The sequence below is a fragment of the Zonotrichia albicollis genome, chromosome 5, assembly GCF_047830755.1.
Source record: "Zonotrichia albicollis isolate bZonAlb1 chromosome 5, bZonAlb1.hap1, whole genome shotgun sequence".
Taxonomy (NCBI): Eukaryota; Metazoa; Chordata; class Aves; order Passeriformes; family Passerellidae; genus Zonotrichia; species Zonotrichia albicollis.
This window is the reverse complement of record NC_133823.1, coordinates 40,148,886-40,174,596: the sequence shown is the minus strand read 5'-3', so window position 1 is coordinate 40,174,596 and position 25,711 is coordinate 40,148,886. Positions and strand designations below refer to the sequence as shown.

Below are 25,711 nucleotides of genomic sequence, written 5' to 3'. Positions count from 1 at the left end.
TTAGCAGCTCAAGCGCTTTGGGAAGCTGGGAATGTTAAAGGGAAATAGAAAGTAGACTTTAAGTTATTATCATGGATTGCAAATATTTAATGACTATTTTTTCCAAGTTGTATTATTAATGACTTGTTTTATTCAGGTTGTGTAAACATAAGAAGGAAGCCCTTCCCTTCCTTCAGTATCCAAGAGCTTTTTGCTTAGAAATTTTAGCTTGAGAGGCTTTTGTTCTTCCAGATGGGTATGATTTTTCTGTTTTCTTTTTCTCCTCTATTGAGTCAGAGGGTTAGTGAAACCAATTCATAAGATATTTAACCCCTTGTTAGGAAAAGTTAGAGAAACAGATGAGAACTGTGCTCGATCTTTCATTAAGCTTGCTGCATAACAGAGGTAGGATTCAGTGACAGAGAACTGGAACAATTTGAAATAGCCTTATTTCAAAAATTTCAATGACATATTTAAAATTAAATACTCAAAGTTATTAGAAAATTTTTTGAAAAGAGATGCATTGCAATCATTAAAAACCCTTTTATCACAAGGCAATGTGACTGCATGTCTTGCAAGCATTAACAATTCAAACTTAAATACTACCCTACAGAATAGGACTTGCAAGACATCTAGCAGTGACATGCAACATGAATTTTATATTTGCTGAGTACATGAATAACCCACTGATTTCTGTAAGGAAGTATTTTTCCCAGATGGGTCTATGGCATTTTGGAAGGAGATGGATTCCTGTTCTCTCTGCAGTGAATTCAGTATGGCCCAAGCACTTCATCCTGCTTGTGCCACAAGCATTCACATAATCTCAGTTTCTTGATCACAAGAAACATTCAAATGCTGTATTATTTGTGTTATGATATAAAGATGGGCCTCACTACAGGGAAGTTGCCTTGAATTTCCTAGTAGTTGAGATGTGAAAAATAGAAGACATCCCAACAGGGAAGAGCAGTAGAGGAATCACAGCAGGAAAGCAGTAGTACAGATAAGTTAGTTCAAGTAGTGTTTGCAGATTGCATAGTTTTGTTTCTGCTTCTTCAGAAGACACAAACTACTGTTGTAATGGGAGACTTAGGAAAAAAAAAAAACAAAACCACAATTTAACTATGTAAATGAGCTGTACCTCAAGTGAATTAAATGCTGTGAATTTCTACCATTTAGGTTACCTCAGCTACTCATGCATTATTTCAAAAATTAGTTAAGGACAAGGTTCACCTAAATATTTTTCCCTTATTTTTTATCATTTAATAATTAACTTAATCAGGAGAAATGTTGTACTAGTTTATGAATGAAGTATTGCCCAATAAAACCCACATACAGAGCACCATCTAGTGCAGGATATCACTAACAAAAGCATTTTGGCTCATATGTCACTTGCCTGTGTTCAACTATGTTCTAAGTTCATTTAATATGAACTATCATGTTGCATAAAGTGCCAGACCAGGGGCTCCCATGGCCATATAATTTTGCGTGGATTGAAAATTGTGACCTTTTGCAAGGACAACAAAACTGGATGCACTGAAATTCAGGTAATAATTTGTGAGAACCATTTACCTGTAAGAGAATCTGTTTATCTTCCTGCCAGTAGTGTTGGGTGACATATTCACTAAATATGAATATGTCCAGTCTGTTCTCACAACTGCCATTATAGGTGCCTTAAGAACATCCTTTAGCTGCTCAGAGCCTTTGCTCAGGGTCTGCAGAACCTCAGAGCTACCCAGGTTCCTTAAGACAAAGTCACAGGTATGCAAGTGACAACTAACAGGTCTTTAATCTGGCTGTCATTAAGACAGGAAGAAAAAAAATCCATCTTAATTCTGTACAAGAAAAAGGCAAAAGGAACTTATACACAGGTGTTTATGGCTTGCTGAGGAAGGACAGAGAAGTGAGCTGCAAGATAGTGTGCTTGTGGTTTTTATGCAAAGGCCATATTTTGCTGCTTCTGCAAGCAAACAAACGTGAATTTGGCCCCAAGGCCGTTTATTTAATGTTTGTGTATCAGCATTATGTTTCTGATGCAGTCTATTTACCATTAGGGTGGGATTAAGAGAAACTGTCTTAGTTAACTGAAGATATAGCAATGACAAGCTGGATTTCATCCTGCACTAAATAAAGATTAAGAGGGCCCCCGGGTACTTGGAAAAGAAAAATTTTGATGAACGCTGTGTATTCAGCAAAAAAACCCTTAATTAAGCATCAAAAAAGCCACTATCACTGTAAAGTTTTATACCCTCTTTGAAGAAGCACTTCAACAAAAATTTGAACCTTCCTCTGAACATATGGATTTTAGCTAAATGTTTGAAGCCTTACCAAATTCCCAATTCTCAGACCTGCTCTGAGGAAATAGCAAACATACTTACACTCATTTCAAAGTACTTCCTGGTTTTGAAAGCTCCATTTTTTCTTTCCGATTTGACCACTTCATAAATAATTTTTAAAAAACCAACAAACCCACCCTCCCCCCCAAAAAACCCCAAAACCAACCAAACAAACAAAAAAAATACCAACCCAACCCCACAACCCAGAAATAAGTGCAAATGTTTCCAATTTTTCCAAATGGAGATACAGAATTCTTGCCTGGATACTTCTGCTCTTTCTACCTCTGTTACAACTGCCAAAGAGAACTGACTGCTGACGAAAAATGAGCAAAAAATTAGCTTGTTCTTCTGAGATGAGAAGTGAACTAAAGGAACATGACAGGAATGTTCACAGACCGGGCAACCTTGGTCTCGTACCATTTCAAGAGCAAGAAGAAGTAGCTCTGACAGAACAAAATGTTATACTTACAAAAGACATTCAGATATTGGTATGAGAAGTCATAGTTTTGGGAATGGTGAGGAGAGGTAGACTGTAGCAAAACATTAGAGCTAAAGAGAAGAATCTCCAATGGAAAGTCATAGGCCAGACTGCGGTACCTGAGCTCTGTAAATGCATTCTACAAATTCTAGGGAAAACAAATGCTGTAACATAAAAGGCTCTGTTACTGCTCATTTAATTCATCTAGAATTGAGCTTTCCATTCTTTTACTCTCCAATAGGTTGAGCAAATGCAAGAACACAGCCATGGAGATAAAATACGAGTGTTTCCCTTGAACAGATATTACAAAAATATGTATTGTTGATTCCACATTGCTGGTAAATATCATGATGCTCTTTATTACCATGACTAACAAAACATTTTCATTGTTATTTCCTCAATTCTTATTCTTTTGCGTTAAATGATTTCTATGAAATAGTAGGTATTCATTTTCAGTTGTTTGGGAACAATGTTCTCTCTAACACCAGAACAAATAAACTGGCCTGTGTTCTGCTATCTTGTAATAATAAAGACTATTTAGAACATGTTTGTACCTGTTGAGAAAATAAATTTATGTCAACAGGCAAGTCTGGCAGAGGAAAGAATTCTTTCCCAACCGTGTGTCTTGCCTGGTAACTATTAAAACTTCCCTTTTGAAAATAAATGGTTTGTTTATTTAAGAACAATTATATGACCATTTTGAATTACAACACTTTGACATGCTTTTCATGTGGTCAGAAAAATTTATTGCACAAAGAAAGGCCATGGAAAAGTGGTGGAAATTAAAAATACAATATTTGTATATTGCTGACAGTATGCTAGATGCTTCCTTGTTCAGAAGAGCATTCAGTCCAAATATACAAAAACACAGAACTGAATTTGAAGATGTACGAAGACAGATTTGATTCTTCTTCATTTTATGATTTACAGTAAAGAAAAGGAGTCAAATTTTATATCAGAATATGTCAAAAGCACCCTCACTCAGCCAAAAGATTTCATTAGGATTTATGTTGCAGTATATTAAAAATTATCATAGATTTTGTGAGCACTATCTGTAAATTTTGAAAGTCCTTTTTTTGGTATTGAAAACCCAACTTTCCTATGCACAAATCCTCCTTGTCTTTTATTTTAGTGGAATATGATCTGCCTTGATACTCTCCAAATTAATGAGTTAATCTTTCCATTTTAGTGAAAAACTAAAGATGTTTTTACAATTCCTATATAATGACATTCTGTTTGTTTGGGGATTTTTTTTTCCAAATAATTAAAGCTTTCTCCTCTTAGAGTGAAAAAATAATTTGAAAATCATTATGGGAAATACCATACTTAGAACATTTTTTCAACTACTCCAAAACTTCCATCACGTTATTAATAACCCATACCTACAGACATTTGCATAGTTACATAGGAACCCAATTTAAGTTACATGTAATAAAATCGAATAAAAATACTTTATCAGATTTTCTGTTTTAATGTTGAATTTATCTTACACTCTCTCTCTCTCTCTCTCTCTCTCTCTCTCTCTCTCTCTTTACTTCCCTCCCTCCCCCTTACCCCCTTAGACACACACAAGATGGGCCTTCCTCCCAGATACCAAATGTAATTTGGTAAAATTAATTAAACAAAGTTCAAAATAAGCAGTTGCATAACTGTTCATTGTTCCTCTCATGCATGGGTACAGGGATGTGCTAAAGGCTAGAAATCTCTAGCACAGTATCAGTTGATACATCAAGAAAAAGACTGGATTATCTAGAATATCTGCTATTACCATAAAAAAAAGGGACCTTAAAACCTCTAAAACTGCAGATTTTCATTGGCACAATTTTTACATTATAACATTATTTTAGCTGCCTGAGCCCTGTTTTTTCTGCACACTTTTTTGTTTGTTTTTGTTTAGGTGTAGCATGATTTATCTTATTGAGTGAGATTGTTTCATAAGAACTCTCTTTCTTCCCCCCATTTGTTACAAACGTCCTCCCTCCCTTATTCCATGCAATTCTCTCAAGGATTCTTTACAAAATTTTGTTTCGGGAGGATGAAAATGGAAGGAAAAATTGCCATGCAGAGAGTTACAATTCAGCTGTCCTGTATTCATAGCAATGTAGTTATAAACTGACATTTACCAAAACTTAGTTTCATTATTTTAAGCATGATTGAAAGTGGCTGCCATGTTCAAAACTGTATTTGGACAGGGGAAGAGAGAGTGGCAGTTCAGCCACAAAAGCAAAATTATTTTAGGAAAGCAAGCTTAGGTCTATATTTTCTTTGAAGTCTTCATTTGCATCTGCCCAGCAGAAATGGACTACATTTCATTGGATAGCTTTCTAGAGAATATTCCTATCTTCTCCAGGGCAGCAAGCACTTATCAGCAACTCTTGTTATTACTGGCTGTTAGAGTCTATTGTAGTGCCTGGCACAAAATCCAGGGGTAAGCAAGTCTCTCTTACCATTATTCTTGTACAAGAAAAATATGGATATGCAACTTGAAATGGAGTAAAGCCCAGAGAGTTTAGACAAGTATATAGGGAAAGGAGAGCAAGTGACTGGACAGGACATTCAAAATTAGAGAGTTGTAAAATCTAACAAAAAAAAAAGAAAAAGGACAAAAAAAAAAAAGATAAAAAGAAAAAGAAAAAGAAAAAGAAAAAGAAAAAGAAAAAGAAAAAGAAAAAGAAAAAGAAAAAGAAAAAGCATTATGGTTACCAATAAAGAGAAAAGCATAATTACTGTCCATCTAAAAACGTTTTTAAATGTTTGAAAATTATTGAAATGTTGTGATCAGCCCTAGAAATGCCTCAGCAAACAACAGACAATCCACTTCTCTATGCTGTATTCAATTGATTGTACCCTGGCAGCACCCCTTGTCTTTCTTCAGTTCCCTGCCCCATTCTTTAAACCTTTTATGTACACTATGTACACAACACATGCAACCTTTACATCAGAGGGATTTACAGGAAACTCATTCCAGAAGTCTTGAATCTTCCCAAAGTAGGCATGTTCCATCCACTGAGTAAACCTTTTGCTTTTATTTGAGTAGGGTCTTTTTTTTTATTGAGTAAGCACAATTACTTTTCATTTTGAGACAGCACAGTAACAATGCTGTTGTTTTTAAGCGTGAAAGCATTTGGAGTTACTGGAAATCCAAAAATTCGCCATCTTAATGAAGATGTCATTTTTCCTAGGTAAACACTTGCCTTCTTAAAAAAATACTTGGACCTATTAGCATTAATATTTGTATCTAAAGCTATCTTGTCTTTTCACTTACATCTCATAAAACTACTGGTTGCACAGGAATCATTCCAAATTTATATATGCATAGATTGAGAAGTAAATTCTGCCCATTTTGATTTGGAATTAATTTCCTAAAAGATTAATCAGGTGAATAGTGTTAATAGAATATTTAAACAATATTAAATTCAAAGTCTGCCGGTCTGACCTTCATGACAACAGATTTCAGAGAATACCACCACCCGTGCCAGGTGTACCAAACAATCCCGTTGTCTGTCTTGGCAGTGTAGGGACCTCTGTAGTACAAACCATTCAGGTTGGCAGAGTGACACCTGGTGGGAAAGTAAAGGGAACCAGCAATAAGGCCTCCTGCTGAAAAGTTCCATGCATTTGTTATTTATTTCTCTGTGAGTCAAAAAATTTTGCCACGCTGATGCCAGCCTAGTTAGACAGCTGCATAAATTTGCATTTGCGCATAAACAACAGGGTTTTAATTAGGGAAGAATTGCAAATGCGTTTTGCTTCTTTTAACCAAAAGTGCTGCTTTTTCTTTCCATGTTTTTTGACATTACTAGCCCTTGGAGTTTTTCCTGGTAATTTGTTTCAGTGGAAAATTTTTCCAGAGCTGTTCAGGATGGAAGACAGCAGGGCACACACCACACTCTGGGAAAGAAATACTGTTGTGTTTTTCTGTTGTTCCAGAGTAGCCCTCTTGAAGTTTTCCAGTTACAGCACATGGTATTTTGTATGAAAAATCCTGAATACCACCATCAGTTTGCCTGCCCACCTGTGGGCTTCTATTTACAAAGATGAATTCTGACAGCTAATTACATGTGTACCAATTCACTGGATCACCCGAGCTGGCATTTTATTTGACTACACAAAGTAGAGGGGATTTTGTTGTTTTTAACAGACTCAGGCAGAAATGCAGTTATAGTTTATTAAATACAGTGGTTGAAACAAACAGAAAACCCTAGCAAAAGGCTTGAAAAGGGAGCAGCACAACCTTGATACTTGCCTGGTTTCTACGAGAAGCAAGCTTAGATATTTATGTGGAGAGCAAACTGGCTGTTCCTTCTGCAGCACATTGTGATGAATCAGCTTGATTTATCTGCCAATTCAGTATTTCAATATAAATGCTGTTAATATCTAGCTGTTGAACACCATGATGGATTCCAAAAGCAGACTTCAGAAAATATGCACGCAGAAAACATTCCAAATAATGTTATGAGTTTTGTTACTGGCAAATCTTAGTCTTTTTGGCTTTGCTCACACTTCATTAACAAAGTTTTTGAGAACTGAGATAAAATCTATGACAAAAACTCGACAGGAAAATGCTCATCTATATATCCTTATTTCTTGCTTACAATTTTTAATGTTTTAATTGAAAGCTTATAAATTGTGGACATCAAAAGTGAGTTTGTTTTTGAGAATGGCAAACTTGTATCAAAGCTGACCTAATCTTTCTAATCATACAAATTCTGCAATGAGGAGGCACTCTGCCTACTTTAAATCAAAACACAGATTTCATTAAAAGAATCATAAGAAGGCACACCATAATTTTGCCAACAGCAATATGAGCCAGTAAAAAGTCTTAATTAGTGTTGGGAAGCATGAATAGTGAAAATCAGAGTATTCAGTATCCAAGCAGATGTTTTCTAAAGTAACTGTACATACTAAGTTAACAACTGGCATGTGATATGATATTGTGAAAAAACATTCATTATTCACAAGTCAATAAATACCTTAAAGTTAGCCTGTGTTCCTCCTGTCTTTTCAATAGGCTAATATAAAGTTAAAAACTACACTGCAGTAGTTTCAAAAGTACAGTCAACTCTCAACTGTCCATGGATATTTTATCTCAATTATGTATTAACTCTCCATGGATATTTTAGCTGAATTATGTATTAACTGTGTGACATATGTAAAAGTTGGTTCCCTGAAGAACCCTTTGAATTCTGCCTGGATTTATTGACTCCACTGACCCCACATGAACATAGTTATGCAGTCTCTGGGGTGATTGGTAAGGCAGGAAACTTGAGTTGGTGATATCTGGCCCCAAGTTGTTGCCTAACAGATCCCTCTTAACATCCATACATGGTATAACTAAAAATGGGAGTGCTGGGAGAGAATAAGCTGATGTCCAACTGGAATTGTGCACTGTCATTACTTATGAACCTTTATGAACTTCATCTCACTTCTTATGAGCTACTTATGACCTTTGCAATACCCTGGGTACTGGAAAGCTTATGACCTGCAGGTAGTGCTGGAGTGAACTCAGCTCTGTGGACTTGCATTCAAGATAAAAATCTCTGCTGCTTACAAAAGGGGCCATTTTTCTGCAGAAGTCCAGGACAACAAATGCTGAGCTGGAGCGAGACTGGTGGCTTGAAACTAATTCTGAGCTACTTCCATGTGGCCTCACTTGTGTCACGTCCCTTGGTTTTCATATTATCTGGGCTCTTCTGTATTTCATTAATCCTGATAGCATAGAGCTGGCTATAAACAATTCCTTCATAGCTGGGAGCTCTTATGCAAACCAGCCAAGAGCACTAATTCCTTCTATATTTGCTAATCTGTGCATGACAAATATGTGTTTCTGAGTGCTTTCCTTTCTCTGCCAGTACTGTCCTTTTGAGTAGGACTTAATGATACTGACATTTTCTGGTATTTTGCAATGTTCAGTTTTATGTTAGGCTTAACATTAAAAATTCAATAACAAAGCAGTGAAATAACACTATTAGTGACTCACTTTCATTATCAAGCTAGACTGTCACTTTAAGAGCATGAGCTACACAACCATAATAAGAACTAGCCTAGTAGGAGTCAGCTATCTTTAGAAGTTATGTAGCACCAACACAAGGTATAAATAACTGTCAAGTTCTGCTGTGCAGCTACTTTTGCAAAGTGGTCATTCTTTTGTCCAGGTCAATCCAATATTAAAAAAAAAAGTTTTTAAAAGGCAAAAAAACTTATTCAGTGGTCTAAAAGTGATTGGTAATTCAGTATTAATGAAATCCATGGCATGATATCAGTTTTATGTGATTTGAGGTCCAGATACTCCTTTAAATTTACAAAAGCTCTGATTTCATGGGAAAAGAAGCTCCAACATAGTTGCCTTTCCCTTTTATATCTTAGTTTTCCTGAGAAATGAAAAAAAAATATTGTCTGCATGTGACTTTTTCCAAGTCTCAGACACTCTGCTGGCTGACTATCCATGCAAATATATTAAAATGTATTAAAATAAATACTTAATTGTGAAACACTGAGTTAATAGCTACATCATATCAGTTAGGGTGGTCACTGACTGCTTATGAAAACAGAATTTGGCAAATGAGGAGTTAAAAAGAGAAACAAAGGATGATACAACAGAAACAATGGAGTTGATCCAGCCTGGCACCTCTTGCCAAGTGAACTGAGATCACAGTGAGAGAGTAGTGTGCCTCCCTGAGCTGTATTTTAAACCTCTCTATTACACAGCTGATTGCAGAGCTTCTTTTTTGTGGCTATATTTATTTACTTAATTACAGGAAAGAACACAGCTGATCTGTACAGGCTAAGGCTACCATTTTTATCCTTTATTTTTGATTTGGTATATTGCATGTTAGTTGAATTTTTAAATTCTCTTATTCAACCCTATTTAAAAAAATCTTTCACTCAGTCCAGACATGCACACTGACAGAAACTGAGTGGACACATTACCATCTCCATTTGGAAAGAATAACAAGAGTGAGGTACTGTGAAGTGAGGTGAAAAAAATGAGTCTTGATAACCTGGCACTAGTTTAGCTTGTCAGATATTTGCAGTGCTGCCATATCTGGTCTAGTGCAACACAAGAGAAATGTGAGAGTGAAGTACAGCAGAGATGTATCTGCAAACTCTCCGTGACCTACTTGTGTAAAATCTATTTACCTCAGAGGGGCGGAATTATCTCCTCCTCACTGACAACAAAGATGACCTGTGACAAATGCCATTGTCACAGACCAGCCTGAGCTGCACAGTAGGTGCTGTCCCTTCTAAGGTGAGCCTCAGTCTTACCAGCACTGAGATCTCTGCTAGGGGCCAAGGGCACATTGCAAATAAATGAACAATCCCAATCTATCTTCTACCATATGTTATTATTTTATGAATACCCATGGAGCAAAATAGTTGACAGTACCCATATGAAATCAAAATACCTGTTAAACCACCAGCCAGCCTTTTCCTCTTCAGCACAGTTCCCTTCATAGTTGTCATTATCCCTGTCTCTAGTACTGAATTTCATTCCTCGATGATCAGCCCACCATTTCACTTCAGGATGAAATCCACCCGTAAGGGAATCACCAGCTGTACCAGAGTATTCACCACAACTCATCTCATAAGAATGCTAATAAAAAATGTGAAGAAATAAAAGAAAATTAAATTCCTGAATGTCTTTAGCCCTTAGCATGTCAGAGAGTGAAACCACAAAGAAGAACCTAGCCTGTTCCATTTGCTGCTATTTTTATGCTAAGAAATGTCCTGCCACTTAGACATGATGTCCTTAATACTGAAAGGCTGTAGAGATGCTGAACAGGGATAAAATTTATCATTAACCATATGTATAAATGACTTAATAAAAATAACATTAGGGCTAGTTTGCAGTATACATTAGCAAATCAGAACATCTTCTATAATTATTGTCACTCTGTTCTAAGTTCTTCTAAGCCTTCTGATGTTTACATTCTTGTAACAAACTTTCTCATGCGCTTTTCTGTAACACTTTTTGTTTTGCATTCTTTTCTGGAGGAGGGGAAATGTGTAATGGACTGTTGGTTTGTCCAGTGTCATTGGAGAGGTGGCACTGTCACCCTCCAATCCAATCCACTGTCACTTTTGAAAATCTGTAAATGTTGGAGTCTGAAATTAAATGTCCTTCTTTTAATCTTGGAGATTCCAATGTCCTCGTTGTTTTGTTTCATGTCCTATAGCAACACATTATTGTTGGTAATATCAACAAACATAGAAAAACTGCTTTTATCTATTTATTAACCGAAATTGTTCATATCACTTACAGAAAGTATGAAATTAATGTATCAGAGTAAATCACTTTTATTAGGTGTTTGAAAATTATAAGCATGTGTAAGAAAGAAAATATGGTTTAGAACCTTAAATTAAGGTTCTACACAAATCTTTATGGAAATTAGGGAACCTGTGTGTTTATTGTTTGCCTACAGAATCCAAATTTAGTCATTTAATATTTTATTACCTCTTCTCCTGCAACTCTGAATCTTGCATACTGTGCAAAACGTCGTTCTCCTTCAAAATCAGTTAGATCAATTCTTAAAGTATAATTCCCTTTAAAAAAACCACAAATTATTTTAGTTAAGCTAGCCAATCTCACTCCTTTTTGGAACTGGGCTTTGCAGTAGAAGATTAAAAAACATGTTTTTATCATAAATCTCTATCACCTCAGCATATTTTATAGGATTTTATCTTCTTTCTTTATGCATAGTAAAGCATATATTGCTATTCTTTGCCTTATTCACCTGAGTGAATTCTATTAAGCCTAGAAAATTTTAGAATTATTTCAATACAAATTTTCAAATGCAGGGAAAAAATTGTAAAAAAAATATGGCCTTACAGGTTTTACATTTTAGTAAAATATTTGAGGTGGTAGCGAAAGCATAGTGAAAACTCATCAATAAATTTTCATCTATGAAAATCAGATTAATTAATAAATTCATACTAGGATCACATCCTGGTAGCACTGATTTCTATATGATTTAGCCTGCTAAGCCAGTGGGTAAGTTTGGTATCTGCAGCAGTCTACAACAAAGCAGAAGTTAGCTTACGTTGAGTGATTATTAGAAAGACGGAAATAACTTTCTACTCCTGGCCGCATCAACAGGACTAGACTAGAATTACCTCCATGTAATGGCCCACACAGCTAAAAAGCCCCGAATCAGTGTCTTGGTACAGCATATACCCATCTCTGGACTGTTAGTGATGCTGATGGAAAATGGATAGAGACAATTCTTTTAAGGTAGACTCCTGTCTCTCAGTATGCCAGTGGCCTAAGGACAGTTTTGAACCTTTTGTTAGAAAACATATATTCAAATGTGGTTTTTTCTGAAACTTAGAGAAATCCATGCAGACTAACAACAGAACTCAGGATTTATGATAACAAAAAGGGGGAACAAAAAAATTGCCTGGAAAGAGCAAAGAAACAGAAACAATAAGACTATTGTTACAATACAAATCTTACCTTGATTGGTCAAATAATGAAGATTTTTGTTTCCAAGCCAAAATTCACCATTTTTCAAAACAAAATTTCCAAAGCCTTCTTCATAGTCAGCCCAGAGTCTGAAATGGGTATAAATTACTAATTTCTCAAAAAAGCAAGTTTATTTGGATGTTTTATAAAACAATTTTAGATCACAGATTAACTCAAACTGGAAGGAACCTCAGGAGGCAAGCTAGTCCAGTGTCAGTCTCAAGCCAGAATCAGCCATGAGATCGGACCAGGTTGTTCAGGGTTTGTCTGTTCAGATCTTGAAAACTTCCAAGGATGGAGACTGCACATTCTCTTTGGGGAACCTGCTGACTCTTTTCATGGTGAAAAAGTTTCTCCTTATATCCAGTCTGAACCTCTCTTGTCTCAGCTGAGGTGCTTTGTTTCTCATCCTCCCACTAGACATGTTTGTGAACATTTTTACTCAAAGAGCCCTCAGACTGCTTGCTTTTTTTTTTTTTTATTTTTACTAATTGCAGAAGACAATCTTTCCTCATCATTAAGAGTCCTTGCTCCAACAGTTGTTAAGGCATTTGACATTGAAGTGTCCTTGTGTCAAATACATATGTTGTCAGAAAAAGATCAGAACGGATGTCTCACAGAAGACAGCCAGAACCAGAAGTGGTATCCCATCTGGAGGCTGTTCCACAGAATAACCATTCCTCACTTTTATCTGGGATAACAACTTACTCATTTACTTCTAAAGTTCAGATTTAACTTAGCATCATCTGGTTAATGTTTCTTCACTTTGTTTCCAGTTTTAATTACCAAATCTAGTACCTACCTATCAAAATTCTGGCTGCCATCAGAACGTCTCTGAAACACAGTCCAGCCACCTCCTTCAGACATGTCACAGAATGCAAAGAATTCCTTGGGACTCTGGATTGGTTTTATTTTATAAAATCCATTTTGCTTATGGCCTTCATTGTAGATTTCTGCACAATCTGTTCACACAACATTAATCGGACACATTTTTAGTCCTGTACTTAATGGCAAAATCAGAAATCAAGTCAGTAACAGTAATCAAGTCATGTTATGTAGAAGTCACATATGAACCACACTAATAAAGTGAAATGTCTCTGCAAACACATTTCTTTGACTTTTGGGTATTTTTTTGTACTTGTGTTGCTCTAAAGCTTTGCTGGCCTGTAATTATTTTGATATATCATTGAAAGAATATTTTCACATAATGAAATATGACCATTTTTGTTTCTACTTGACTAGCAAAATAATTCCTCTGTTTTAAGTGGTGTCACTTTTAATTTACAGTGGTATCATCCACATTCGAATCCTGTTACAACCTTAAAATTACATGTAGCATACAGTAACTTTTAAAAACAAACATGCACTTCTATGTCCAGAAGTTCACAGAAATGCCAGAAACAAAAGTATGGAATCTCCATTTTTAAAACCAGAAACAATTGCAGGGCCTGATTCTCCTGTCCCTTCTATCAAATAGGAGCAAAAGTATACAGAAGACTACGCCCAAAAAGTGCAGTGTGTGTGTAAAATGATACCACTTTGGCTTGGCACCATTCACAGTCTGGTCTGCATTGCTGTTGATGAATATAATTTACAACAATAACAAAATTCAGAGCTCATAGAAATATTACAGCAATGTAATTGTATAATCTTATGTTCTTTCCTCTAGGAATTAAGAAATGAAATGAGTTCTTTGTTTATATGTAATGTACATCAGGCAGTCATACAGAAAAGACATATAATTTTCAGCATTTCTGTTTTTCCTGGCTAAGGTAGAGCTGATTAACTTTAAGGAATTCTCTGAATTGGCTGAACTTCCAGGCCTGCTTGGAACTTTATAAACTATTATATTTCTCTTCAGTGAAAGTGTCAGTGAAGATAAGACATAGAAAATAAACACTTTATACTGAAAACAAATAGCTATGCCAGAATTTGAATAAACTCTAATAGAAAACATGATTTAAATAACAGCTAAGTTGTCTTTATAGACAATGTGTGGTTGGCTTTGAGAAAATTAATTTCTTAGTAGGTAAGCAAAACACGAGCATATCTTAATTTTTAGCAGGTGTATATAGTATGGAATTTCCCCCTCACTATCTAACTCAATTTATCCAGCTCTGTTGATATTATAATGCTAGAGCAGTTTAAGAAAATAATACCGTATGAACAGGAAAGGCATTTTCCAAGCTGTAAAGAAAGTGAAAAATAATGGGGGAAAAATAATCAGAAACAGGAACAAGTTAGATCTGTTTATTAGAGTAACATTGTAAAAGAATAAATTGAGGCTTATGCTAAGAAAGGACAAATATCTTTCAGAGAAATGTGGCTTTAATAATCTTTTCAGTAACAAGTAAGTCAGCTCTAATAATAAAAATAAAGTGTTCCAGAATGCTGAGTACATAAATACACAGCCAAAATTTTTATGTTAGATTTGCAACTGCTTTTTATTTCATTTTAATGGTGTTTTATTATATTTGATGCCTTGAGATCAAATGTTATATATATTGGTATTTCTTCCAGCAGCATAAGCACTACAAGCATATTCAATCAAGGCTATTAAAAATAATAGTAGTTAAGACTTTCTAGCACTGGACAGCTAGAAACAAACACCACCTAGAAGTCAGTCTCCTAAATTGTATTTTCAATCCAACTATTGTTTTGGATGTTGTTTTATTATATCAAGAGTTTGGATGATGTTTATTATATACTTATATACCCTTATTAAAGGCCTTCCACTGTAGAAGGAGTGGATCACCACCAGAGTGCTGGTGAAATTAGAAAAACAACTTTAAACCAGGATTTAAAAGCTGTGATGTCATGAGCTGAATCCAACTCAGTGAAAATGTTATTAAAGTGAGATGCAGATGCCATAGTGCCAGGCTTATGTGTGTAAATATGGAGGTCTCAGGGACTTTACAGATTGGAACAAAGTCAGTTGCTTGTAACCCAGGAAACCACTTGAAAGTATGAATGTGAATTAACCCTGCTGTTAGTTATTTTTGAGATTGCTAGAACTTCTGACATTAGTCAAAGAATAGCATTTAGAAATCTGAAACTCCTGATGAACATTTTGTAAATGTCTGGCTTTTGTCTGTTGTATTGCTGAGATTTATGCTTGTTTTTAAGTTATGATTGTTAACTGATTTTTTCATGTTATGCACTACTAATAAATCAGTAAACTTCTTAAATCCTCACTTGATTTTTACAATCTGACATCAGCAATTTTTCCTTGCACAACAGGTCTAGGTAAAAGCTGAGCACTGTGTTTTAAACAAACATTCTACAAGGAGTTTTTAAAACAATATCTCAATAGGCCCAATTGTGCTAAAGCTTCTGGGTATCATTACAATGAAGGGAAATGAAAAGAATAGCTCCATTTCTAACCTGAATACTGTCTTGTTCCTCCCAAGTCAATGACACTGTTTCCATCTTCTCTCTCTGAATCTCTGTACTGAATCTCTTTCTTCTCTAAGAGTTGCACAATTTTTAACTGCTTCTGTTTCACACGATGCTCCAGAAGCCTCACCTGGCCCTGAAGTCGTATTTGCTCTTGAAAACATTTCTGTAAATCCTAGAGAGGAAAACATATCTTATTGTAAAATCAGCACATTTTATGTGATATTTAACATGCGACACAAAGAGCCAAGCAACCAAAACATAAATAAAATTAAACTTGAATAAAATATTTTGGTCACAATTTCCCACAGACACTATGTTGACTTCCATCTCTGTTGCTATTTTGTTTAAAATTATTTCAAATGTTACTGCATGTAATATATAAAACATACACATTATGAACACTTTGCAAAGAGACCTTCTCTTTAGTGCTTCCAGCCCTAACTGCAAAGATGCAGCAGGGACTTTGGGGAAAAACACTAAAATATCTCTATCATCTTCCATGCACAGAGATTCTCTATCCAGAGAAGCCTGCTACTAATATTGTTCTAAAGGTTCTAAAGAGTTTTAAAGAAATGCAATCCACATGGATATGTTTTCAACTTCATAGTGCATTTTTGAATGCTTTTAATTACACACTTCATATGATAAGAATCCTAACACTGCCAACATAAATATTGTTAAGTTTTAAGCTCATTTTTGGCATGCTAAAATAATCTCTAAGAAGCCCTGAATATACATGAAAAATAAAAGTTAAAACAAAAGTTAAAGTCAATGTTGTGCTGTGACTTTTGTACTTAATTTTGCCACGCAGAGTGGGTGAGAAATGTGGTAATTCTGATACAGTGTTACCTAGCACTCGCTTGACCCTCAAGGGCTGGAATAGTGGAATAGCTCTTCCAAATTCTGACATGCTGAATGCATGCTGAGCAATAAATAATTGGTTTTAGATTAAAGACTATGGTAAAACAGCCAAAGTGAACACAACCTGATCTGGAGAACTTAAATTAAAACAGTCTGTATGGTTTAAAATATATATTAAATAAATTTGATTTCAGTGGGAGGGAGAAAAGCCTTTGGAAACATGACAGAACTTTTGCATCAGTAACACTGAAATTTTATATAAGCAGAGTTTAGTAGCTTGTAAAAGAGCACAACTAGCACTGTAAAGGCAAAATCAAAGGGTGACTTTCTGGAAAACTGACAGGCAAGGTCAAATTTGCAATAGTTCTAAATTGGTGCTACCTTATTCATCGGGAACATTATTTACATGTAGGCCTGCAATATTTGCCATTTATATGGAAGAATTGATATCTCAGAACATTGCCCTATCCCACCAAACTATAGAGATGTCTGCAATAGCATACTGCTGTGCATAGTGAGGTGCACCTCAGTGCGGTCTGCATACTTTAATTTGCATCAAGCTCAGGTTTCACCCATTGTCCATGAACACTTCCAACAAATTGTTCCATTTGTCTGCAATATTTAGTTCAACTGAAAAATTTGATCAACAATCCTGAAGACGGACTTCTGCCTCAAGTATTACTGAAGTGTATTCATACTTAACTGCAATGGAAAGTACACAGTGAAATAAAAGAATGGAGGGGGGGGGGAAATATACGTATACATATGAAAAAAAATACATATTTTTTCAGGTCGCTGACAAGCTAGGCAGTTTGTCAGCGACCTGTCCGAGAGGGAAAGGCTCAGCAGGCTGTGTTCGTGCTGCCCACGCCGGGCAGGTCGGGCCGCTGTGCTGAGCCCCGCCGGAGCCCTGCGCCGATGCTGGCCCACAAGGGGACGCTGTAGGGCCACAGGCACAAACGCCCTTTTTAGAGGGACACAGCGGCCAGCGACTCGGTAATACCCCAAAAGTTCTATCTGATTTAAGAACCTTCGCTTGAAAATGTTTTTTCAGTTGTTGATAGCTATACGAGATGCTTAGCATATCATCTTTTTCTTCTAGCTGGAAAGAAGAGAAGAAAATAGGTAAACATATGGGCATGCAAAGTGGCTTAGAGCGATGGTACTTGACTGTATGCACTGGCTAATGTGGGACGTCGCATGTTACAAAGAAAAGATGCACTATTTTTTGTGCAGCCTCTCCAGGGCGGTGTCTGCAGCTTCACACAAACCCTTCACAAAAGCTGAATTTTGTACTCAGTGGAAATTGATTCAACGGGAGATTCAGAAAAGGCTTCCTTGACAGGTGACTGCAAATTGTCAGTCTGGTCCTCTGAGAATACAGAAAATTATAGTGCAGAGATTTAGAGAGAGAGAGAGAGAGAGAGAGAGAGAGAGAGGTGGATTGAGAAAGAGTGAATAAATTAAAAAAGTATTGAAAAAATATTTCCAGGCTCACCCTGATGAGCTAATGCTAAATATAAAAGAAAAGCTGTCCAAAAAATCCCATGTTCCTGGTCAGACCAAATATTTATTCTAATCATACTAAGTTAAGAGTGATAAAGAAGCCACCCTGCCACAGTTACCAGTTTTAGTGAGAAGCTTAGCCTGTGTCAGTCTTAACTCAGCCCTCACAAGCTTGGAGAACACGATAACATGCAATAGGAGAGTCCTGAAAATGGTGGCCCCCATTGCCAGGCCCTCACAATTTCCCAGACAGGACTGCAAGTGGGCAGCCTCTGTGACAGTGGCAGATCTGAGCCACAAAGAGCTACCTTCCATTCTGCAGAGAGCAAGGGACAGGGCATTTAGGAGAGGCAGCTACAGGCAGCTACACATGATTCTTTCAGGTGAAAGAAATGCCTCTATCAGTTCCCCTTTCATACTGCTAAAAGCCATTCTCCTGCTGTGGTTAAATTATATAGTACAAGTATAGAACTTCTTGAAAAAAATTTATCTTACTTTAGAAAAACTTGGTATCTAAATTCAGAGTGACACCACGTCATATACCACAAAAAAAGGTCCATTCCTTTGAACCAAAGTAAACACAAGTCTGCAACAGGCTACGTCTCTAAATATTATTTTTAAACTTGCGTTTTAAATCCATCATTTGTTATTATTTACTTTAAAAATATAAATTAATTCATAAAAATAACTGTGAGCTGATTCTCATCTGCTTTGCAGACAATACACTCATGATGGGGTGAACAGTGATATATCTACACTACACATTGCAATTTCCTTATTTGAAAGGTTTTAAGCTCTTAATGCTTAGGAAGTGAGAGTAAATTAGAAGTGATAATCAAGATATGACCAGCCATACTGAATAATTACAGCATAAGAAAAGAAAAGAAAAATGCTTGAGCAGAAATAGTTTTGAAAATAATCTACATATGAAAAGTACTGGTGTCTGATACTTTCTCTTCTTTCCCTGGCTTCAGCATTCTCACTAATGTCTCTCTGTCAACTCCAGACAAATCCCATTAGACTTCTGCTGCTGAACAGCAAAACCACAGTTCTCATATTTGGAATTCCATGTGTATTTTTTTCATGGGACAATGACAAGGTAACTGCAACTTCAATTGGATCAATATGGCTTTTAGATCTTTAGTTTACCAGGCTGTTCTTGCAATGTGCTGCTACACTTTTTTTCACAGGATAATCCTTTAAAAATCATTGAAGTTAAACCAATGGTTAAACCACTCCAGTGCAAAGCTGGAGTAATAAAATAGTAATAAAAAAGCAAAATGCAAATTACAGTTCTCACATATTGCTATTCCATTTGTTATATTTGGACCAAAGTTAAATCATTACAATGTTGAAATAATCAAGAAAATGTGGATTTTACTGTGGCTATCTCCAGTGGACAGTGGTGCCCACTGACTGAAAGCAGACTGAACACAACCTGTTCTGTCTGTTTCAGTGAAGCAACTGTTTGCACTACACATTGAGAAGCAATTATCTAACAACTGCTGACAGCTCTGCTCTTGGGCACACAATCCTACATTTAACCAGCTGCTGCAATTAATGTGCATTCACTTTCATTATTGTGTGAATTATTTAGCAGCCAGTGACCTTCCATTAAAATTATTGCTACAAATTGGACTCGGAATACTTAATGAGAACTATAAAAATACAAGGTTTTTACCTGTGGTGCTATTTCGTCTACTTTTAATAGTATGAATTAGCTCCAAAATAACTCTATATTGAAATGAGTGTTTTAATTAGATTAAAAGGTGAAAATTTTGAGATGAAGTTCTGAATATTCCCAGTTTTTACTCAGAAGGTCAGCTAAGTCCAAAATATTCTAAATGAAAATAATTAAAAAGTAAGTAAATGCATTTGACTGTGATGCCTCTTTTCTCAGTAGGCCTCTGCAGAAATTAGCAATATTTAATATTTTTCTCCACTGAGCAGAAGTGATTAGAGAGTCATTCCCATTTTGCCTCTATAAAGCTACTTATCTGAACAAAAGTTCTCAATAAGGTAATGTAATCCACAAAAAATTGTTGTAAATTCAGCAACTACTTCCACCTAGGCGATTATGAATCAAGAATTCAATCCCTTTAGGTCTCTGCTATTTAGGAGGTGGATATAAAACTAGTAAGGACAGCCATGACATGCAGTGCAGCATTGGTGAGGCTAGAAGTATTTTAAACTGTGGAGTAAGTGTGATTTTATTAGGGTTTTTGTTGGAGAAACAGAATGTATAGGAGAGGGCTTTGGGAGCTTGAAGTGAAGGAGCTTTGATCATTGTTTCTGACTGTGAACTACAATGTAGTTACATGGAAACAAGTAAGAATATGAAGTTATGGATTTTGTTTGAGAAAAGGTTGTAGGGCCAGTGGACAAGGTGGGAAAGGACGGAAACATTCTGCATGCCAGGTGTCAGTGCCCAGAAACAGCACTGCTGCAGCCACTGCTTCAGGAGCTCCTGTGCTTCGCCTTTCTGTAGCTACACTGCTCAGAACTACAGGTGCAATTCTGAGTTAGCATTACACCTGAATGGCAATTGTGTGCCTTCTGTACAATGTGCCTCCATGCACCATATGATACCTGTTCTAGGGAAGATTTATTGTCTCCTTTTTCACATCAGATCCAGTCATAAACTGAAAGGATTTCTTTTTTCGGTGTCATTACCCAGTGATGGACCTTCCAGTGTAAACTTATGCATTTGTTTCCTCTTTCATTATTGGAAACTTGTCCCCACTAAATACTATTTGAAGATATTTCCTTATTCTTTCATTTTTTTTTTTTAATTCTAATCTTTCCCATCAAAGGTTCTGCCATTGTATGTAGAGATTGTGAGCACTATGGAGGGGATGTGCATTGTGAGCACTATGGAGAATAAGGTATGCAGTATTTAGAAGAAACTCTAGAGAAATATTTAATTACTAAAACTTACAGAGCTGCCAATGACATCCATCAGGCTAGCTGCAAGGACAAAATCAATCATTATCAAAATCTTCATTTTGGAAGCTGTGAAGTAGAGGAACAAAGGAAACACTAGTTAACTTAAACATTAAAATTTACACTTGACATCTTAAATCTTATTAAAAATAATCTATTTAACCTATAAATATTTTCTTGCAAATTGTAAATACAGTGCACATGCAGGATTCATTACAAATGTCTAAAATAGTCTGATAAAATACAACTCCAAAAGCCAGTAAAATGATAATTTATTCTTTTAGGCCACTTTATATTAGAGCTCTCTGTGTATTTCAGGATGGCGATTCAAGATTCAAAAGCACACATTTTATTTTCAGGACAAAAGAAGAAACATTTTAAGCAAGCTGAAGAATGGAGAAATATTCCTTGTTGGTCTTTTAAATTTGTGAGAAAGATCTCCATCATATACAATTAAATTCTGAATTGAGCTAGTTGTCCTTGATCTAAAGATTTGTGCAAATTTTGTGCACCAGGAGAGGATCAAGATAATTTTACTGTCATAAAGTAATTTGGGGGAAAAATCCAAAATAGTTACCAGCTTTTATTCTAACGGTGACAAGAATGGCATCTTTAAAATGATAACTATGGATACTTTGCACTTTATGACCCATAGCATTTTAAACTCCATTTTTTCATATGAAAATTATTTTATGGGCCAAACCAATCACCACTGTATCTGACTGCCTTGCAAATGTTAGCTTAGAGAACTGCAAAACAATTTTGTAAGACAGATGTGTGCTTTTCACAGAGGAGAAAACAAGGCTGCCAATCAGTAAAATATTTATAAAGATTATACATAAACTATTCTGAATTAATTACTTAAACTTCTGCAAGCTATCAACTGAGGAATTTTTTGTCTTTTGTAACTATGAATATTTTCATTTAGCATTGTTAACACCTTATTAAACCAGAATATGTGTCTACTCTGCTCTTCTTACCATGGAGATATTAAGAAAAAGATCTCCATGATCATCAAGTTGAACCATTACTTAATATTGACAGGCCCACCACTAAAGTCTGTCCCTAAGCACCACATCTACATTTTTTGAATTGTTCCAGGGATGGTGACACATTTAAAGCATTTGTAGTTAGACCTAGTGTAAAACTTCTAATAGTAATTAATGACTCAATACCAGCATGTGTTTATTGAAAAAACAACTTTATGAAAATTTCCACTCATATTTCTACAGGAATTAATATAAAATATGAGTGGAACTTTGGCAGACTGTGCTTTTTAGAGTACAAAGATAAGCAAGGTGCTTAAGAGAAGTATGTTTATAAGTTTGTGCAAAATTGGACAAGTCCAACTGTATTTTCACCAATATCTGAAAATTTTATGCAAAAGCAGAAATTACAACCCAAACAAATCTCAGATTTCAACACTTACCTATAAAATACTTAGTATGCTTTTTAAAATTATAGCTAGTAAAATTACATTAGTAGTTATAGATATTACAGTCACTTCTGTTTTGAAAGCAGCGGTTGCCATCTGTTGGGATGCCACTGGCTGTGACAGGAGTGACCAAAGAGTACATTAGCTATCTGGACAGCCTGGAAATTATCTGTCTCTGCTAGCTGCTAGCCTGAATCCTTGCATATTTTAAATATGTTTTCTAAGAGAGAAGGGACTCTATTTTCTTCACTGAAAGATTCATATTTCATATACTCTACTTCATCCCTGTTATTTTAATTATGAAACCACATTATCTTCCCTCACATTAGTGTTAGTATTTGAACTGTTGTATCATGATTTCACTGACTGTGAATGCCTGAATACCACAATCAATCTTAAAATAAACCCCGATCTTAAATGGATTACACAACTTTACAACAGTATTATTTTTTAGAAAAGACTATCAAGTAAATCTTGGATACTGTTCAGAGAAATTTATGTGAGTAAAAAAAACAAACAAAAAAATAGAACACAGTGAGGCTCAATCAAGGCAGGTAAGAACCTTACAGCATGTATGAGCTGCTATGACCAAGCTGCACAAAAAGAATGAATACCTGAGGAGTGCAGAATGTGTACAGTTGCTTTAGTTTGTTACCTTCAGATGAAGTCACCTTTCTATTTAGGGATGCCTCTTTCAATAGAATGTTCCTTTTGTGGGAAACTTCATAAGGGCTGCACTTGGGAGACACCATGTCAGCTTTAGTGCTGAACTAAAACATGCTCAAAAGACAAAGCAAAATATAATCATAGTCTCATAATTTTCTAAATTTGACAATTTAAATAAATTTGTGAAGATATTTTAATCCTGGAGTTTCATTTTTAAGAAAGAAAACTCGATAGTAAGCTCAAGATAGAGTATTAATCCTGTATCCACTCACAATATAAGCTCACTATGAATGTAAAACAAAAGGCTTATAAAAAAGGGGAAACTGAGGCTTCCATTTGGCAGATCTACCAGTCAGACACAGGGAAGGCTGAAACAGAGAAGACACAGGGTAAAAAAACCCACAGAGGGACCTCTAGTAATTAGGGGAAACCAAAATCTTTATGCTGCTGTCCTCCAAAGAAAGGGTGAAGGTAAAAAAGACTAGGAAGAGACCTGAAAATTCAAGTTCTGAAAGGAAATGGGTGACTTAAAAGCATTTCTCTGCTTCTGTCACTGCCCAGCAGGCAGACCTAGACAAGTCAGAGGACAAACAGCAGTGCTTGCCCTGGACCTCACACCTTTAAGCCAGATTCTCAGCAGGCATGAACTCCTGTAGTTTGTCTGTCTCACAGTTGCAGTCACATGAGATTCACTGAGAGGTCAACTTTACAGTGACAAGAAAAGTGGCAAATAGGGTCAAGCCCCTCACACATTCAAAGCACTTTGACACACTAAAACATCAGGTTTGGACATGGAATTAATGTGGGTACTTTTTACTTAGTTACCCACATTTCTAAAAAAAAGTTTCAGTAGAGGCTGTGTTAGTAACAGTTCTCTGAAGGTGCACATCCACAGTATTCAGTAACAGGGAAAGCTGAAGTCCTGCTCAAGGGAAGCTTAACATCTTGCTCCAGGAAGACTCCTTTGAAAGTCAGTTTCTTAAACAAATTTCTTCAATCCTTTAAATATTCACTCCTTGTTATATAGCTTGTTGCTGACAGTACACAACTGAATAAAAACTTTACCTCAAAAAAACTGCAAAAAATTACAAATTTGAAACACTCACAGATGAACCTGAAGAGTTAACAACTGTTGAGAGACTTCCAAGACTTGTTTTATAACACCTGTGTCGATTTAACAAAAAGGAAAAAAAACCCCAGAGATTTGTACAGGGGATATCCCTTTCCAGGAAAATCTTAATCTCAGACAGTACACATGTGGATTAATTATCACACACCATATGCTAGAGTGAGAAAAACTTGGTATTTTATTTTCAAGTTGAAACAAAGGCCCTTAACAGTTAGCTGAAAAAAAATCACTTTTTGTTTGAAACAATTTAAATTTAAGTGCAACTCTTGTGAAACCTTGAAATTTTATCCCTGGAGTTACTCATTTACTATTCCAAGATTACACCTGGAATATGCACTGTACAGTTAGGCACAATTTTTTCCCCAAGCTATGAAATCAAAATTCTAGAAAGATATCTTTTTTCTTCTCTGTGCCTAGGCTTTCTTTAAAGGATACACACACAGCCAATCCTATATTCAAATTTCCCCTGAATATAATATTTTTTCCAAGTCTTTAAATAACAAATTACTGAATAGATTTGATGACACTAAAGAAGTTCTGTACTACAAAAATTTTGAACCATTAGAATGTTCTTAAGTTTTTTGAATTTAAGAGACAACAAACTAGATGAAATACAGATGCCTGTTCCTTTCTGTTGGCACAGTGTCAATAAGACTTGCATTGCTAATAAATACAGTAATAGTAAGAGAGAATCTGCTGAAAGGATAGAAAATAACTGGAAAAATTTTTGTTTGCTTTCTTAAAATTTGAATTATTAAACTCATGCACAGATTTGGCTTTGTTTAAATTTGGTGGTGTTACAAAAATTGCCCTGTCTTCCTCATCTCAGTCATGATTTTATTTACTTTTAGGTTCTAAAAGCAGCTTTGTTCATATAGCCCATAGTATTACAAATTTAGAAACTGCAGATTCAAATAGTGGGTTTATTAACTAACTAGAAATGCAGGAAAATACCTAGATCCTGGTAAAACATTCATACATCATTATCAATACTGCACCAATTATATGGCCTTCAAAAAACAAATTACTTTTAAACCATAGCTATAGAAATTAGCCACACGTCTTCCTTCTTCCCTCATAGGTACCCTAAATGTTTACCTTTAACTTCTGGACAGAACCCAAAGTTGTTAAATCTTCTTAAACTGCAAATAATTCCAGAGCCCTTCCCAAGCTGCGATTGTTTTTGCTATTAAATTCTGCCGAGTGGAGGCTTACATCTGCTATGAGTCATGGGGCTGGAATGCTGCTGAGAAGTTCCAGTTATCAAGACTAAATTGCAACATAAGAAGGAGATGATGGCAATTCTGTGCCTAACACAACACTTCTGAAACAAAAATAAACCAAAAATAACAAAGGATCATCTATTCCCTTTCACTGTTGTGGTTCAAGAAATTGTTCTCTGTATCATACTCAGCTTTATACTCCAGTCCTTGCCATAGTCACAGACTAAATCTCTTAGGCTTCAGAGGTATATAGAGAATGTAACAGACTCAATAGATTTAAGAAAAAAGCCAATAAT

General features: G+C 35.7%; 1 protein-coding gene across 1 annotated transcript; it reads right to left on the bottom strand.

Moving 5' to 3' along the window:
- Positions 1–3,026: 3,026 nt before the first annotated feature.
- On the bottom strand, positions 3,027–25,358 carry FGL1 (fibrinogen like 1). The gene is made up of 8 exons (XM_005483872.4): positions 25,291–25,358; positions 20,958–21,031; positions 15,638–15,824; positions 13,056–13,215; positions 12,245–12,342; positions 11,246–11,334; positions 10,197–10,384; positions 3,027–6,350 (listed from the first exon to the last, which is right to left on the bottom strand). The coding sequence occupies exons 2-8, from the start codon at positions 21,021–21,023 to the stop codon at positions 6,191–6,193; spliced, it is 948 nt and encodes a 315-aa protein (XP_005483929.1). The 5' UTR covers positions 21,024–21,031; positions 25,291–25,358; the 3' UTR covers positions 3,027–6,190.
- Between the last annotated feature and the right edge of the window lie 353 nt (positions 25,359–25,711).